General features: G+C 43.2%; 1 protein-coding gene across 1 annotated transcript in view; it reads left to right on the top strand.

Annotated features, from left to right (window-relative positions):
- Positions 1-18727, top strand: part of LOC144161865 (venom metalloproteinase BumaMPs1-like) — an 83137-nt gene that overhangs the window by 40376 nt on the left and 24034 nt on the right. Inside the window, exons 9-12 of the mRNA XM_077692444.1 lie at positions 2255-2382; positions 5040-5089; positions 12546-12654; positions 16698-16871. Coding sequence (XP_077548570.1) covers positions 2255-2382; positions 5040-5089; positions 12546-12654; positions 16698-16871 — 461 coding nt within the window. The remainder of the gene's footprint in view (positions 1-2254; positions 2383-5039; positions 5090-12545; positions 12655-16697; positions 16872-18727) is intronic.

The raw sequence follows: 18727 nt of genomic DNA, 5'->3' as shown, positions 1-18727 counted from the left end.
CACTGCCTCGCCACCTATCTCAAATCGCTGTGCTGTCCCGAGGTTATTGATCATTACTTTAGTTTTCTGCATATTAATTTTCAGGCCCACGGTTCTACTCTGTTCGCCCAGTGCGGAAAGCATGCTTTGCAATTCGTCCCCCGAGTTACTTAGCAAGGCAACGTCATCAGCAAAGCTGAGGTTACTGAGGTATTCTCCATTAACCCTTACTCCCACCTGTTCCCAATACAACGTTCTGAATACTTCTTGTAAACATGCTGTGAATAACATTGGAGAGATTGTGTCTCCTTGTCTGACGCCCTTCCTTATAACCTTATAGGTATTTTACTGCTCTCCCTATGGAGGATGATGGTAGCTGTAGACCCATTGTAGATATCCTCTAGTATTCTTACATAATGCTCATCTAACCCTGGTTCCGTAATGCCTGAATGACTGCTAGTGTTTCGACCGAGTCAAATGCTTTCTCACAATCTATGAAGGCTATATATATATATATATATATATATATATATATATATATATATATATATATATATAGCGAATCAGAATAGGAAATGAGGGGCTCGTTGAAAATAACACAGAAATAAGGGTTGGCAGTCGAGAAAACCTCGGAAAGCAAAGGGGAGGATGTGGTAGATCATTGAAACAGATTAAGAATTTGGAAAGAAAGAAAGAAAGTGAAGAAAAAATGCCCGCCAGGTGGGATCCGAACCCACGACCTCCAGAATACCGGTCTGGTGCGATAACCACTACGCTACCGGCGGGGCGATTTTCCCATTCACTTTCTGGGGTATTTATGTTAGGTATGTTTGTTTCCTGTGCTTGGGGGTGGTAGCCAGCGCCATTCGGACTAATCGGGGTGAAGGGGACCTTCTTTTTAACCCCCGGGTCGTGACTCGAGTGTCTACGACATGTCCAGAGTGGTCGACCAGCTTTGAACCCTCTTAAGCTCCCTTTGGCAACAAGACTGCCAGAACAGAGGCCCTCGCTATGCATGTAGCGAATCAGAATAGGAAATGAGGGGCTCGTTGAAAATAACACAGAAATAAGGGTTGGCAGTCGAGAAAACCTCGGAAAGCAAAGGGGAGGATGTGGTAGATCATTGAAACAGATTAAGAATTTGGAAAGAAAGAAAGAAAGTGAAGAAAAAATGCCCGCCAGGTGGGATCCGAACCCACGACCTCCAGAATACCGGTCTGGTGCGATAACCACTACGCTACCGGCGGGGCGATTTTCCCATTCACTTTCTGGGGTGGGTTCGGATCCCACCTGGCGGGCATTTTTTCTTCACTTTCTTTCTTTCTTTCCAAATTCTTAATCTGTTTCAATGATCTACCACATCCTCCCCTTTGCTTTCCGAGGTTTTCTCGACTGCCAACCCTTATTTCTATATATATATATATATATATATATATATATATATATATATATATATATATATATATATATATATATATATATATATATATATATATATATATATATATATATATATGTATATATATAAAGAGAGAGAGACAGTGAGGGAGAGGATGCATTTTCGTACCCCTGCATACGCTTAGGTACATAAATACACCCGAACGCGGACAAACGTTACAGCCACGCTCCCAGTAGCGTGTTCGACAAATCGAATGCTTTCCAAGTGGTTGCTTGGAAGATCGGGCATTAGTTGTTCTCTGCTTTGTTTCTTTGGTAACATTGCGTTTTCTGCGTTGGAACAAAAGAGACGCAGATCTTTGCATAAGCTCTCCTTGGTGCTCTTCTATACTGGGCCTTATCCCCTTCCTAGTACATACGCGCGCACACCTCCACACACACACACACGTACACACGCCCACACACACACACACACATACACACACACATACACACACACACGGTCCCCACACACATACACGCATACGCACACACGCACAGGCACACACGCCCACACACAGCACACACACACACACACACAATGTGCAATTTTACATGTTTGTGCATGGATGAATATATGATCACTTGTCATCCTGTGCTTACCGTTTTATTTAGAATAATAAACCCCCAATGCCTGTATTCGTTGCGAAAATTATCGGAAGCATTGCGCCAACTTTATGGAACCGGCAGAAATGTATATTCAATTGCACAACACATGCTTTTGTTTGCATTGCCTAAAGGATGGCTGTTGTTGTCCATGACCAGCTAGATTTGCTAACTTTTGGTGTAACCGGTCACCCATTTCTAACTCATGCCTTTTTTGTTGCCACATTGCAAGCGAGATGATGGTTATGTGAAAATGAGGGAAGGGTATTTGGACGCTGACCAAACCCTACGTGGAATTGTTACATTCAAGACGTCGACAAGAGTACTGGGGAATGCGGATATGTATATGCTTCTTTCAGGGTAAGTTATATGTCTTTGTTTGCAGTAACGGGAGGAGTAATGTTTACTCAGCATCCAAACTTTGCAACAATTTACATCAAATTAAATAAAGATACCCATGCTCAATGAGACCCTGCAACACTTTTTTTCAATGTTTTTGAAAATCGTAGATGCTTTCAGAAAGGAGTCTAAAGGCTGATTCAGTACTTAGATTATTGGGTCACAAGTACTTCAGCCAAACATTTCTTAACTGTTACTATTAGATATTCATGACACTAATTTCGGGAGAGATTCTTCTCTCCTCGCTCTGATTCTTGTGTGCGTGCTTTAGCTATGTCACTCGAGCTGTATCGCGGCCATCGGCCTTATTCCTTTTAGTTGGAGCATTGAAGTGATTCGACAGCCGCTGTAAAAAGAATTGCAGCAAAAGCAAAGGAGAAAATGGAAATCGTAGCTGGGGCGACGAGAAAATCGCGCAGTGCCGTTCTGTGCTGGCAACAACTACAGCTTTCGCAGTGCTTCGAGGCAAGGAGGAAGGAGTGAAAGAGTTTATAGAAAATATTGTAGGGCCAATCGAGCCAATTCTTATAACTTATCTAAGCTGGGCATAGGAGCCGTTGCGATTGTCTCGTAGTAAACAAAAATGTGTGAACCTTCGTGGTTTTATACATCGCTTCAGCTCAACATGTAATGTATCTTTTATGAAGAATGCTTCGCGTCTGCTCCTATTATATTATATAATATTATTAGCATTATTACACCGAGTTATCTGAACAACTATGTTCAATGTACGCCTGCTGGTGTCATACGAGTGGAAATGAGCATTTTCCTTGAGATCGCAATTTTCCCAAGCAAGGCTGGCCGGAGCGCTGAGTCGTCCACGCAAAATTTCAGTTCTGGATACTGGAAAGGAGTATGAACAGAAAATGTTAAACGTTTTCTCCTTCCGAAAGTGCAGAAATTCAGGTCTGGTGGGTACGCTGTTTTAAAGGTGCGCTCTGAGGTGTGCACGCTCAAATGGTACGCTCATGCTGGCACGCGTTCAGCCATGACGCTGGTTCAAACAGTAGACCCCCGTATTTACGGCTGTCGGCGTAAATCAGTTTCTCTAATGGGCTGAAGTTTCCACAGTATGGTGGAACCAGACTTCCATTTTGCATTTAGCGCCCCATTTTCTGCTTTTTTCAAAATCACACCTTTAATTTGGGATTGTTCCGATGACAAATTCCGACTCTTGAGCAGCGGAGACCGCGCTGACCACGTCATCGCCGGAGTAACACCAAGCAGCGGTGAACACTATCCTCTTGAAAAAAAGCTCGAACTCGGAGTCCCCTGGAGAAAGGAGGCTGACCACACCCTCCAACGTCCACCTCATGCTCAATAAGTGTTTTCTCTGTCTCTATCTTTTTCCGCGAGAATAAAAATTGCTCCGTACTACAGATATTTCGGGTCTCGATCTCACGTAAGAGGATACCACCGTACCCGTCGGCAGGGGACTATACCAGACGATCCGTGGCAGTCGTGCTGGGAACGCCATAAAAACAAAGCATGCGGGATACTGCATTGCCAGATAATGAAATGCGGCACCAGATTCTAAGTACCTGGCGACATTTGGGGCTACTGGTGTTGAGGTAACGGTACGGCTACACCAGACAATATCTGCAGAAAACTGGCGAAATAGTGTGTTCTTTGAACCACGGTGTCTCTTAGTGAATGGAAGCTTTACCACTCATAAACACAAAGAGCCGCTGGACGGCATGCGTATTTTAACTTGCTTGATACGCATTTTCGGTTTTCACCACTGGTTGAAAGTAATGAATTCTCAGATATTATATTTTGTGACTCAAACATACCACAACGCCTCCGATATTCTTTACGGATGACATGTACCGGCTAGTGGTGTCGCGTTCCCTCTCTAAATTGTGACAGCTAGGCAAGATTTGTATGGCTTGATTGTACAATAACCAGTGAAGAGCTAAATCATCACATGTTAACGCAAGAGAAATGTATGTTGTACCAGGTCTTGTGTTTCAATACACTTGAAAAATCAGACCACGGCATTAGATGCGCGGTAACGTGCTTTGCGAACGACCCCATAGAAAAAATAATAAGGTTTCTTTCAACAGGCACTGCGGCCGATATGAATATGAAGCGAAATTTCACTTATTTCAAACCCATTTTGCTAATTTAATTGTAGAGGTAAATAAGTAACCATCTCAGTTATTAATTTATGAAGATGATCAAGTTACCCTTCCCCCCTTAGGACAGGTGGATAAGCAAAACAAAAAGCCATGCGAAAAGGCTATGTTTTTGTAAATTGCACGCGCAGAAGAAGTGCAGGAGCCAAAACAAACTACGAAATAGCGGTCATATTTGAGCGCAGGCGAAATCTAGTGAAATTTTAACCAGCGGATGGTGTCGAGGCTATTATCAATCTGGAAACTCTAGCAGGATACCCAGTTAAACCTTATTTCTAGCTCATGCGGCCTATCACATCTGAGAAGGCACATAAATCTAGTTGGATGGGGCACATAAATATACGTTTAAACTAAACGGTATAATTGTAAGTAGTTAGTCTGAATCAAATGTGTAACGGTAAAACGAGGTGGGCGGCATTGGTGATAGCGTGTGTGAAGATATGACATGGACATGAATTGTTTACAATAGTTATTTTTTAGGAGAGACGCGGCAGCCACCGTGGGAAATCACTTCAGCCATTTTATTCAAGGTAAGCCAACGATATGTCCTGTGTTTAGCAGTAAGCATTTAGCATTAAACATTTTTCGTTCCCTCTAATGGACTTACTAGGGGGGCTGTAAATTTTTTGCCTCGAATAGTTCAAGATGATTGATCATTTAGTTCCCTGTATACAAGATTTAAGCGTGAAGTCTACGCTTGTAGGTGTTTTGTGTGTGTGGGAATAGGGCTAGAATAAACAGCGCCGCTTACTAATGTGTTCAAAACTTAAGGGGAAGTAAAGGAACGTATGTGTTGTGTTGTTATTTTTGACACTAACCTTGAATTTTGTTTCTTAATGTGCCCGCAAATATGTTTGCATATCAGTACACTGGAAGCTGCGAGTCATTGAGGCAGCAGCAAAAAACAACCTGTAATTGCTTCATGTTGCCGTATTTTGTAACGTACGTCCTGCCATACATTTAGGCAGTTAGAAGCGGCGTTCTAATAGCCACATTGTTTTAATTGGAGTAACAATAGCAAACTGCGCGATACAGCAGCGGTAAAAGTGGTAGCTCAGTTCTTGAGATTTGTAAAATCGCTGAAATCAAGATTTACGTACCCAACTGCTTCGTCCTTTCAACTGCACACTTCCGGCATCCCAGCATGCACGTTGGAATCGTAGCAATCACTAGCCGAGGCGTACGCAGTGGATGAACGCACTCCGCGTTACCGCAGACGCTCAAATTCCACGCACGTTTCTCCCTTCTTTGTAGCTTGCCTTACTTATGCCTGTATCATAAAAAGCGTGTTCGCACCAGGCCAAGGGTCTGCTGATTCTGGCCTGTGCCCACTGCCCGCAAGCAGTCTGTACTTACGCAACGATCACTCGCTAGCGCTTCAGTGTCTGTCTGCGCGCGTTCTGCGAACTCGCGCGTGGAGCAATGAAAATTACAGCGTGAAAATGGCGAATTCAGCATTGACAACTTCGGCCAAAAACAGAGAGATTAACTTCAAAAAATAAAAAAGGGCGTGCACTCTCGGGGATTCGAACTTCTTGCCGGTTTTTACATACTCACAGCAGCAACATTACAATGCAGGAGAAACCGACACACATACGGCGCCACCATCCGGATATGTTGCCGGACTTTGGCATACGCACAAAAAAAAACTGCGTTAAGGAGCGCAACATGAATCGGCTCTGCACTATCACCCGCCTAACCATCGCACAAGGACCACGCCCAAAAAATAAAAAACCGTACAGTGCCACCATCCGGTTCCCATGGATGGTTTTGCTATAACATTTTTTCATGATTGTCAATGGTTCTACACGTGCCACCCAATCACGTACCGAGCCTTGAATTTCAATCCCCTCAAAAATCAGCGTAACACTTTCGCGGAACATCTGCCTCGCCGCCCTAGCTAACACGTCGCCATGGAGCCAGGCCATGCGTTCTCTCCACATACAACGGAGGCCCAGGAGCATCAGTAAATCATTCGGTACTTAATTCTCATGTTCGATAAAGGCTTTATGATACAGAAGGAAGACATCGAACATGCCTTTTCCGAATACTACCAACAGACCACTCGTCCACGCGCCAGCGCTGGCAGAGTTGCAAGCATGAAGTATCTGATGTATAGCCATTTTACATTTTTATTTAGTTTCAGCATTTCAAGCATCTTAGATGACTACTTATTATATATTATATAGCGCTCGTGCAGTAGGCGTCCCCCAAATTCCCACAATATCTCGTGTCTAGCAACGGCATTTCTTAGACGGAAGTTAGCAACCTTTCTAACATGAATTATAAGATTAGTGCAGTTTAAATATCCTCAGCAGAAGGAAATTTGACTGATGAGGGGGCAGCACAGCACAAACGCACAGTTTTTAGTGAAAAATACGCCCCGGCTACTGGTTAGCAGTTTGAAGAAATGATCTTGGCGAAACGTAACGTGGCAAATTACTTAGCGTGGTTCCCGCAAGTGTACATGAGGCAGCGCAAATATTAGACAGTTTAAATAACACCACATCTGCAGGATGGGTTTTATTAAAGCCGTTTCCAGTTAAATACGTTGCTGATATAATCTCCCGACCTTTGGTGCACATTATCAATTCTGTGTTAGAAATTGATGTGTTCCAAGATGACCTCAAAATAGCAAGAGTGTGCCTGGTTCGTAAAGGTGGAAGGGACAAGACTATAAATAATTTTAGACCAATCTCCGTGTTGCCTGTATTGTATAAACTGTTTGAGCGTATTATAAGTGCTAGACTGGCTGAGTTTGTGGGAAAATACAAAGCTTTAAGTCATGCGCAGTATGGTTACCGGAAAAACAAATCCACCGAACCGGCACTACTTATGACAAAACACGAAATTCTTAGCTACATAGAGCAAGAACTATACCCACTTGGTCTCTTTTTAGACCTGCGCAAAGCATTTTAATCTGTAAATCACGAAGTCCTACCACAATACTTACTCCACTATAAAATACGTGGAATTGCATTAAACGTTTAACAAACTACCAAAGTAATAAATACCGGTATGTGTCAATACATACCGCAACATCCCCGATACATAAGATAGAAAGCGGCGTTCCCCAAGGTTCAATACTCGGACCATTGCTATTTAGCTTATATGTTAATGACTAGTCGGTAATTCCCAACTCCCCGCGGTTAGTTATTTATGCAGATGATGCCAATATGTTCTCCTCAAAATCACTTTCTGACCTGAAAATAAACGTTAACATATATATCTGGATATTTTGCCAAATCGGCTGCATATTAATACGCTTCTGTTAAATGTCACCAAAACTAAATATGTAATATTTGCGCCAGTTATTAAATAAAGAAATATTAATTTAACGGTGCTGTTCCGAAACTGTAAAATAGACCAAGTAGAAACCCAAAAATTCTTAGGTATTTGGTTTAGTATTGACTTATCCTGGAATACACACGTGGAAAAACTGTGTTCTGAACTGAGTAAAACTGTTGGTTGCCTTTTTAAAATAGCCTATCCTATCCCCCTTGGTTAAAAAATTGCTGTATTATAACTTACTTTATTCTACGCTATCTATTGTTCCTTGGTATGCGGTACCCCGTCCACTAATAATTACAGTAGACCTAATATATTGCAAAAAAAGTACTGCGAACTTTAGAAAATTACTACGGAAGAATTCAGGATTGAAGAACTCATGATTTGTTTTCAAAACATGGTTTGCTTAAAACTAGTCAAATATATTATTACAAATATATTACAGTATATCATTATTACATATTAAAGTATATCAGAAATAAAAACCTTAATAACCACTATACACCTCAGCCAGCGAGTTGGTACTGCTTGCGTGGTGGACATACAAAAACACTCAAGGTCCGTAGTAATAACGATAAACAACATACTGATTTCTAGATACCACTGCTCTTAAATGAAACCCAGGAACAATATGGTTGGAACAAATGGTTTGTCTAACAAATTCATTAAGAAAATGCTGCTGGAACTTTGTGCATAATTTTCATAATCTGCCTGTTATTGCTGTTTTTTGTCTGTAAATGTGCTATTATATTTATTATATGTTTACAAGATACACCTTTAAACAATAAGTTGTGTGTTTGTAAGCTACAAACTATTTTTGTTGTATTTATGTATTCTACATCTGAATGGGAGAGCCTGTGAATATGTATATTCATCCCCACCCCCTCACCCTACTCACGCTTTGAGTGTATCTTTTGTATGAAATTGAATGTTATTGTGTTTGATCTGCTGTACTGCTGGATTGCTGCGTGGAGCAAGAGCCTCTGAGAGAGAGACAGCTCTTGATTAGATGAAAGCAGGGAGGATTACCGGCATGTTCCCGCCTACATGCTACGCTGCGGGGATGGGGAGAGGGGAGTAAATGCCCTAAAAGAAGTAGGGCAGAAGAGAGGGAAAAAAGGAGAGGTTAAAAAAAGTGACCATGAAGCTTCGCGTGGGGACGTAAAAGTCCACACGATCTCACAGGTAAAGTTCTAGATTGTCTCTGGGACGCCGATTTCGTGTAAATAGTCAAATAAGGCAAACAACCCTTTTCTCTGAGGTGATGGAGAGAGTAAGGGTCCAGGGAGAACTTTCAAAGATATAGATCCGTAGTTGAGGCACTCAATTGTTTGTGCGAGGTGGTTTATTTCCTGGATGTATGCCGTACACTCTAGAAGGACGTGCTCTACTGTGTCCGGCAATCCACAATTATCACAATAAGGATTCGCAGTTAGACCGAGGCGATGGCGTTAAGAGTTCGTCAGTGCTGCGTTGAGACGCAACCGGTGGTGAAGAGTTTCAAGCTTACGTGGAATCCGCTCTTGTAGCCTCATTCTGAGTCCAGAGCTATATGGTGCAGGGAAATGTGCCGAGTTTCAGGGAAAGACCAGAGGCGGTTTCGTTCCTCTCAGGCAAGCTCCTTCGCTAGCGCTGCGGCCTCGTGATTTGTGAAAAAAATCTTTCTTACATCTCGCAGCTGTAGGGCTCTTCGAGCTGCCTCATCCGCTTCATCCGCTTTCTCGTTGCCGAGAACTCCGCAATATGCAGGCATCCATTGCAGGGTCACTCGGTGACCGGCGACGTAGGCGAGATCGTGCAGGTAAGTCAGGCTGTAGGTTTTAGCTCTTGCTTCACTTTCCACAGATTTGAAAGAAGTGAATAAATTTGAAACTTGAAAAGCATTCGCGGATGTATGGTCGTGCTGCTGACGGCTGTGCTTGTTCACCCAGCGCAAAAAAAGTGGTTCCTGCACCCTAGTTTTACGCTTTGCGGTAACATTTTCGGTTGATTTTATTTCATTAGTACCTATATCAACTTCGCTGACCCTTCCACCGCCTTCAAGTGGCCTTAGGTTTTCCTACTAGCGTACCAGTCAGCGTAGCGTCGCATGTGCGCTTGTGCAGCGCTTGTGTAAAGCGACCTTGACTTGGAGCTAGATACAGCGTACAAACTAACAAAGTTAAAAAAGGCACATTCTTCTATTCACAAACGTGTCGTGGCTTCGCTTCAACTGAGCGAACTGATTGCGACGACCCGTCGGCCGCCGGCAGACTAAACGGTGGGCCGACTGACTCGGTCGGAAGGTCGGCGAGCCGTGCAGTAGCGCAGCCCAGCCAGGCCACCTTTTTTGTGATGTCATAGGAAACGCCACAGAAAAAGGGCGAGGGTGCAGAGAGGAGGACAGCATTTTTGAATTGATCTTTCTGGTAAATAAAGCCGCGTAAACGCTGCGAGCGTGGTCTAAACATGGCCTAGAGACTCCAGACTACAATTGCCGCTCGTAATCCCGCAATATTTACAAATCACTTAAGTGTCCCTTTAAAGTGAGAGTGCGTTAGCATAAGCCCACGTGAGATTGCATTATCGTAAGTCTGAGACTGAGTGAACATGATCCCTCCTCATTCAGAGCCCGCTGAGCCAAAGAACGAATGAATTTCAGTTCGCCTGACTGAGCGAAAATGATCATGGGAACAAAATGAAATATTTGTGACCCAATTAAACCCATTAGTTCACACGGTAGGACCGTCCGGTGAGTGCGGGGCCAGCTTTTATTGCGCGAGAAATATGAGGGGCATGCCGGAAGAATGTCAATGGTGCTCTGTTAATTCTTGCGTCACTACGTGGCGAAAGGCAGCACTGGAGGAGCAGAGAGAACGTGCGGAGAGTATTTGGAACGGCGGCTTTTGTGACTGGCGCAACTCCTCGCGCGCGCATTTGAAGTCACGTGTACAGCCAGTGCGTACGGAAAAGGGGAATGAGCGAAAATGACGCCGACAAGAGGCCGATACTGTTGGGCACCAAAAGGAGTGTCTGTGCTAAATACAGCAAACGGTACCACACTGAGATGATCAGAGCGTTAACCACGGGTGGAAGGGTGTACGAGAAACGGGCGAGAAACGTCACTTCGCGGACTTCTGAAGCCCCAGCAAGGCGGGCTTTGGGTTCGAGTCTGAAGTCAGCGGAGAAGAAGGACGAAATGCTCACGAATTCTTACAGATCCGATATGAATCTTCAAAAAATTTTATGACGTGTATTGCAAGCTAAAGCATGGAGCCCCCAATCGTAGCAGAGTGTTTCTTGATCAGAAATGATGTTCTGGGCAAAGGAACACCTCGCTTAATAACTAAGATCAAAACGACGTGCTGTTGAAGCTAAGTGACCCTGCTGGAGAGCAGAATAGGTCTACTTTAACAGCAGGGTCTGTCAATTTCAACCCACCTTTCTGATTTCTGCAATTTGTCCCCTCCATTGGTTGGTACGACCGGACACGATCGCGCTTTGCGATAGCCGCGGTTGATTTATTTGTGTTCTGTGTACTGCGTAAGTTATCCGAATGCCGCGTCTTTGAGTTGGGGTATGAGAGATCCTGTAGGAAGGGTCTGACGAAGGGTCTGAAGGCTACTATATTTGCACGATTCTAACGCGCACCCTTTTTCGCTAAAAATAGCAGTCAAACTTGTATGCGCGTTACCATCGGGCTCAAAACCGAAACTGTCTTCAAAGCGGCCAGCACCATCGCCATAGACACTAACATATCCCTAAATCTATCCAAATCTAATAAAAAAATTGTTCTTCAACATCAAGTCAGTAAATTTTGGAGACGCAATCCTCGATGGTACACATTAGCAGCTACAGCAGTGCAGCAGTAGTTTACTGCACCTAACTGAGTTGTTGCGCATACTGCTGCTGCAATTAGCACCTAGTTTTAGTCTCTATGACTTATGAACCCAGCGGCATCACGAACATTGCGCGTCCCGGAAACAAGAGTGCACAGTTTCCGTAAACAGAGCGGTACCACTATTTCATGCAAGACTTCACAAATACTGAGTACAAAAGACTGCGCGAGCTTGAAGACACCCTGGCGAAACTCCTAAACGTGCAACAAATGAACCAATGGCATGGAATAATGAAGGTCAATGGCCTTCAAATACCAAACGCTTTAAATAATTCCCGCTACACTTTTAAGGCGAGCAGAAGTTGGAAAAGCAACTTTATAGAGCACAACAGATTCTTGCTGCCACAGTCGCATGCGTAAAATGAAGTGTCTTCTGCCAAGTACGTGGTGTCAAGTTGTTTAGATCTGGGTGGTAAAATCGGCGTCAAATTATTTTTCAGAATTTTTCTAATTAAACGCAAGTGCGCGTTACAATCGGGGGAGCATTAGAATCGTGCAAATATGGGATGTGACGTCGACGTTCCCCCAAAGGGTAACGTCATTTGGTGACACCTTTGAACTAACACTAGTTTCTAAAACTTATTAATGGTCTGTCCAATTATTCCACGCAAAACAAGAAGGCTCGACAGAGCGCAATGCTAATGCGTAATGCTAAGATTATTTCTGACGCTTAATGTCGCATGATTTCACTAATCGCCGTAACGAGGATTTTTTTGTTTTCACTCCTGCGAAGAGTTCGCACGCATGATAATTACTTTATTTCTGTGGAAAAAGGTTTACTTAACGTTTGTCTTTTGCGTGATTTCTGCATCTGACGTTAGGTCTTTCCTACGTTGCTGGAGCTTGCACAGTACATAATGTGGGCTTAGCAGAAGATTATGTCGACTCGTACGCTGGTGTAGACCGGGTGGCGCATGAATTTGGACACTTGTAAGTACTTTTTACACCACAGGCTTGTGATGCACTCAGATAATTGTAGATGCACATATATGACACTCGAAATTGAATCCTTTCATTGCTTAATCCGCACAGCTTTGGACATGATAACGTCAGATAATAAATAGCTTATATCTAGTCGTCCGCTGACTAGGACTGCAGCGAACAGGGAAACGCCTCGTCTTCCGTCAGTCCTTCTAGATGGCGGCACGATGTCGCTCAGGACTGCTGGCCGCACTCGCTTTTTTTTTGGCCGGATTCTCACCTGGCTATTTTTGTTACGGTTTTTAGAGCAACGGACTGGATCCCGAGGGAAGAAGCTTGCGGGGATAAATCGGTCGCAGTTAGCACAGGACCGGTATAATTGGAGATCTATGGGAGAGGCCTTTATCCTGCAGTGTGCGTAGACAGGCTGATGACGATAATGATGATGGTGGTGATGATAAAGATGTTAGTAATCGTTTCGTGAAACACTCGGTAGGATCGACAAACAAAGTAACAGAAGACAATGTCGCTTACGTCAGTTGACCAGTGTAACCTCAACACGGCGGACTGCTGCATAGTGCGGGCAGTGCGCACTGCTGCCTCTATGTTTACGTTTGCGCTCGAAACTTGCATTGTTTACCCCACCATTCTTTCTGCTATATAAAGAATATGTATTACACGTAAGCTCAAATAACTCGTTCCGCGAGCGTATAAGCCCTCCCTAACCTGCGTTTGCTTTTGCGGCCTGAGGCAATCGCAAAGCTGCCCATAATACGTCTAGGTTCTAGAGCGGGAAATTAGCTGGTCGCATGGTCACTCTCTTTCTTCCTTGTTATATAGCTTATTTCAGTTTTGTTTGCATAAGAAATGGTGTCAGTGTTATTCTAACGAGGCAATCTTTCGAATGAACCCAACTTGCATTTTGTCCTCATGGCCCCTTTGCAGTTATTCTTGGAGCGTAAATAAATGGAGAATTTCTGTACATTTGATTTATCCTGGGGATCGAGCACCTGCGTGGTTTTTTAGTAAAATAATTTGTGAACGGAAGGAGCAGGACGAAAGTTAGTTCCCTGTTGGTATACATTGATCAGTAGGCTTTGAAAAAGCAAAATACTGAAGCAGTAAGAATTGGTCACCTACTGTGACTACATAAAACACTTCTTGGAATAGTTGCCCTTTCGAGAACGTAGACTGAATTAAGTGAACGAGGTCACCCCAACAGTCATTATTCTGGTTCATAAAAAGGGAGATACCAAATACCTTAAGGATTCTAGAACTTTACAAGCTCTTTACCAAAGTTATAGTTAGCCGAATAGGTGACAGCCTGGATTCCCAACAACCCTGAAAGCAGGCTGGGTTTAGGAAATGGTACTCAACCATTGGTCACATCATCCATGTTGCCAATCAAGTGATTGAAAAGTCTGCATAATAGATGTAATTTATTGACTATGAGAAAGCCTTTCACTCAGTACATACCGCATCTGTGCTAAAAACATTAAACGAACAGGGAATAGAAGAGACCTACATAACCCTTCTAGACGACATATATAAGGGATGTACGGGAGGGAGGCAGTTCATGAGCAAAGCGATAAATTCCCGATCCGAAAGGAAATAAGACAGGAAGATGCCAGCTCGCCAAAACTGTTCACGTCATGTCTGGAGGAGGTATTCAGAAAGCTTGTCTGGTAAAACATAGGATTAAGGATAGACGGAGAATACTTAATCCATTTGAAGTTTGCGGGTGACAAAGTATTGGTCAGTGAGACTACAGAACACCTGCAAAAAATTCTCGAGGAACTACAAACAGTCAGGATGGCAGCGGGGCTAAACATAAATGTGAATAAATCTAAAGTAATGAAAAATATGCATGCCGAAAGCACCCTCTTCAGCTTGGAAAACGAAATGCTAGAAGGAGTAGAAGCAAAAGGATATAAATACATCAGACAGATGGCTAGTGCCGACCTTGTACAATCAACCATTCACAGTAGAGAAGGCAACAAAGGCAACAAAAGCAACAATACAAAGGCAACAAAACAAAGGCAACAAAGGCAGAAGGCAACAAAAGCACTTCTGCATTTCATGAAGGACAAAGGCTTAGATAAAAGACTATAGTGCCCACAAAGAAGATAAAAGTGCGTGCACGTCCCCGCTCCTATCCCCTCTTTTTCGCCTGCCCTCTCTTTCATTCCCTGAACATCCGTCCCCAGTGCCGACTAGCAATCCGGGCTCTACGCGTGGATAACCTCTCGGCCTTTCCGTTCGCTTTTCTCGTCCCCCGGCGAATAATAGAGAAATCCGGCGCATAGTAGGTATGGGCTGGGGAGCACTCGGTAAGCACTCCCAAATAATGAAAAGTAAGCTACCTCTGTCACTCAAGAGAAAAATCTACAACCAGTGCATACTGCCGGCGATGACATACGGAGCTGAAACTTGGCGCCTTACTAAACAACTAGGGCATACGATGGCAACTAAAAAAAAAACCCTAGGTCGGCTCAACGGGCCATAGAACGAATAATGTTAGGTATAACACTCAGGGAAAGAAACAAGCCTCTTGGATCAGAGAACAAACTAGATAAGAAGATATCATAGTTGGAATAAAGAAAAAGAAATGAACTTGGGCTGGCCATGCAGTGAGACGAACCGACGACCGGTGGGCAATTAGGGTAGCAGAGTGGATACCAAGAGACGGGTATAGAAGAAGAGAAGGCCAATAACACGATGGAGGGATGAAATACAGAAATTCAGTGGCCAACGCTGGACTCGAGCGGCACAGGACAGGAGCGGTTGGAGGTCGATTGGAGAGGCCTTCGCCCTGCAGTGGGCCTCAGTAGGCGGTTGTTGATGATGATGACGATGTTGATACGGAAATTTGAGGACAAGTTTTTTATGTACTGAATATTCAATGCTTCGAGCTGACCAAATCTATTACATAAAAGCTCTGCACGCCATTTGTAAACAAAAAACCCACAATCACGTTAACATTAGCTCTCCAGCTACCACCTCAGGCACATAATGCGACGCGCCCCAAAAGTAAGAACGAATTATAGTGAGTAATGTTTCCTGTAACAGTTAACTTAAATTTGGAGAAAAATAAACTTCGACGCCAGTGAACTCACGTTTAAAAACATGTTAAACAAAGGAAAATACCTGTAAAACTGGTGTAGAATTAAAATTAAATGTTTGAAGTATACGCGGATATGCTCTCCTGAAGGAAGAAGTTAAGAACATTTACAAACTAAAATACATTATTACGTAATTGTGATATAGTTGTGTGGTCATTGAAACGTAATGCGTGCAAATTACTATGTTCGTGTGTACACTTTGATCCTTCTGTGCATTTGTAGACATATGCTTTGTATAATTCATACAAAATGTATTACTGCTTTTTGGGTATTGTGCTATTTTGTTTAAATTTGTTTTAATTTGCTAACATCACTTTTGTTGCTCACACTGTGAATCAGGTGGCTGAGGCCACATGCGCCTTTCGTCTCAACCTCCCCTGCTTTCGCTAAGAAATAAAATAATGTAAGAAAAATAATTGTGGGCAGTGTTTGCATACAGCTGTGTATTGTTTGAGAAACATGGCCAGTAGTCGGGTGCTTTGTGGGTATGTGTTGGTCTACAGTTTTTGGAATGTGCTAACTTCGTGTCAAAGAGCTGTGGGTCTGGACTCTCAACTTTGGATTAGGGAAAAGATGGGGTGTCGTGGGCGGGGGGTCAACTGCCTGATGTGTGCGATCTCCGGCCGCAGCATGTGCCGCTTCAATCGTTGCCCCACGGGCCCTTGTGGCACCTAGACTAAAGAATCTCCACACATAGAAATAAAAGTTTACCCCTCCACTTCCTGACATCTAAAAAACAGAACTTTGCGAAATAGCTTTTACCTGTAAACAGATAATTCTGCTTCACATTTAAATTTAAAAAGTGACTGCATGCACAGCGCCGGAACTCGGCGCTGACTGATTTAATTTTTCCTTCGTTTCATTCTACTTAGTGTGTACCAATACCCATAATTTAGAATAGCCTTGTAAAACTTTTTTCTCTTTTTGTAGGCTGGGATGCGTACATGATGGGGATGGCCCTGACCCTGATATTCGCGGTCACCAAGGATCCCTTAGCCCGTTGTGCCTCCCAGCACATGGATACTTAATGAGCCCCATTGACGGTGGGCCAAAACATTATCGCTTTTCACCTTGCTGCAAGACGCAAATGCGTCTCTTCTTCAGGTACTGGAAATATTTCTTTATTTTTTACTTTGTTAGTTGACGTTGCCAAAAAGTAGGAATATTTTGGAAGCCTAATCAGGTACAAAGCTGTCTTTCGTTAATGCGAAAATATTATGACAAGACTTCGGTGCTTTTTTTTTGCTTTATAACGTGTTTCTAGCACGGAAATTTTACGACAACCTTACTGAAGTGCTGAGAACTTAGCTCTCAGCAGTTTTGATACTTACTCTCATTACAGCCACTGAAATGCTGTGATCCGCTCTGTTTTCGGTTGTCTTTCATTCGTTGTTATTGCTACTTATAATGACAAATATTATGTGTATAAACAAATATTAGCTAACCTGTGATCACGAAAGCTACGTCTGATGACTACTGGCTCTATAAACCTTGAACCATCCCACTTAGTGAAATCGCGACTTCGACGGACGCCCGTCTGGTCGGGAATGACATTGAAGTACATAATAAAGAATACGCCGACCACAAGAGAAAATAAAACAATGATGTTTCGGCACCCTGAACGGGAACCTTGTTGACACTCTTGTTCACAACCTAGGCTCCCGTTCGGGGTGCCGAAACGTCATTGTTTTATTTTCTCTTGTTGTGGGCGTATTCTTTATTATGTACTTCCATCCCACTTAGTGTTCATGTATCTTGTCACGGCACTTTTTTAGGTGGACGACAAACGACACTACCACGGAAAACTGGAAACAGCTCCTAATCCATGCGAAAACTTTGCTGGCTAGGACAGATAAAAATGTTCTTGTAGCGATCCTTGTTTCAGTGCAGTTAAAGCGGAAAGTTGGGAGGTTGGTTACTAGCTGAGGATTTCATCTTTTTAGTGAAAGTTACACAGGACAAAGCTAAAGAAGGGACTAAACACAGACTAGATGTGAGTTCTAGCGTGTGTTTCGTCTCTTCTTAAGCTTTGTATTGTGGAATTTTATCTAATACGAAGAATGCATTATAAAAGCGTGGCGAATTTATTATTGAAGTGTTTAGTAAAACGCTTGCTCTTCATGCTCTTCACTTAATAAACTTTTAGACTATGTAATCTCATTGCGAATTGATCTGCGTGAATAAGCAACGGGGAACCGGCAAAAACTTCACTATGTATCCATTATTTGGCAGGTTATTTACGCACAGCCTACACTCAATAACGTCTGGGGCCTTGAGTTGTAAGTACGGGAAACATTGGGCTTGCAGAGAACAGAGGACAGACACAATACCCCATGAAAGAGGTATTTACTATAATGGGGGAGCTGCAATGAAAACCTGTGGCGTGCTTAAAAGCTTGTTCAAAGATACCAGCAGTGCATATTCATTTTTAACTGATAAGGCAATCGTGCAATTGGGTAGACTGAAAGCTGTCACTATCTCAGATGACGCAGGCATTAACGGCGTAGGCAATTTAGTTTGCGAAGAATCGTAATGAAGCCTTGGCTATAAACCAGTAAAGGAAATGTTGCTGCCTTATTATATCTTCAGAGAGAGAGACAGAGAGAGAGAGGGAGAGAGAGAGAGAGAGAAAGAGATAGAGAGAGAGACAGAGAGAGAGAGAGAGAGAGAGAGAGAGAGAGAGAGAGAGAGAGAGAGAGAGAGAGAGAGAGAGAGAGAGAGAGAGAGAGAGAGAGGACTTCATTTAGAACCATTGGTGGTTCGAACTACCTGACTACAGGTAATCTCCAAAGCTAAACTCTGCTCTAGGGCATTTTTGATAAACCGCTTAGTAGGTGTGCCTTGAAAGAGGAGGCGAGGTTGGGTCAGCGGAATATGGCAGCTGCGTTGGTGTCCGTAAGTCAGGCACGTTTCTGGTGTTATAAATACATTTCCATAGGAGATGTTGCTGATTAAAATAT

The sequence above is a fragment of the Haemaphysalis longicornis genome, unplaced genomic scaffold, assembly GCF_048455015.1.
Source record: "Haemaphysalis longicornis isolate Haplotype H1 unplaced genomic scaffold, Haemaphysalis longicornis Haplotype H1 scaffold_12, whole genome shotgun sequence".
NCBI classification, from domain to species: domain Eukaryota; kingdom Metazoa; phylum Arthropoda; class Arachnida; order Ixodida; family Ixodidae; genus Haemaphysalis; species Haemaphysalis longicornis.
Note: the sequence above shows the minus strand (reverse complement) of the source record. Positions and strands in the feature narration are given on the sequence as shown.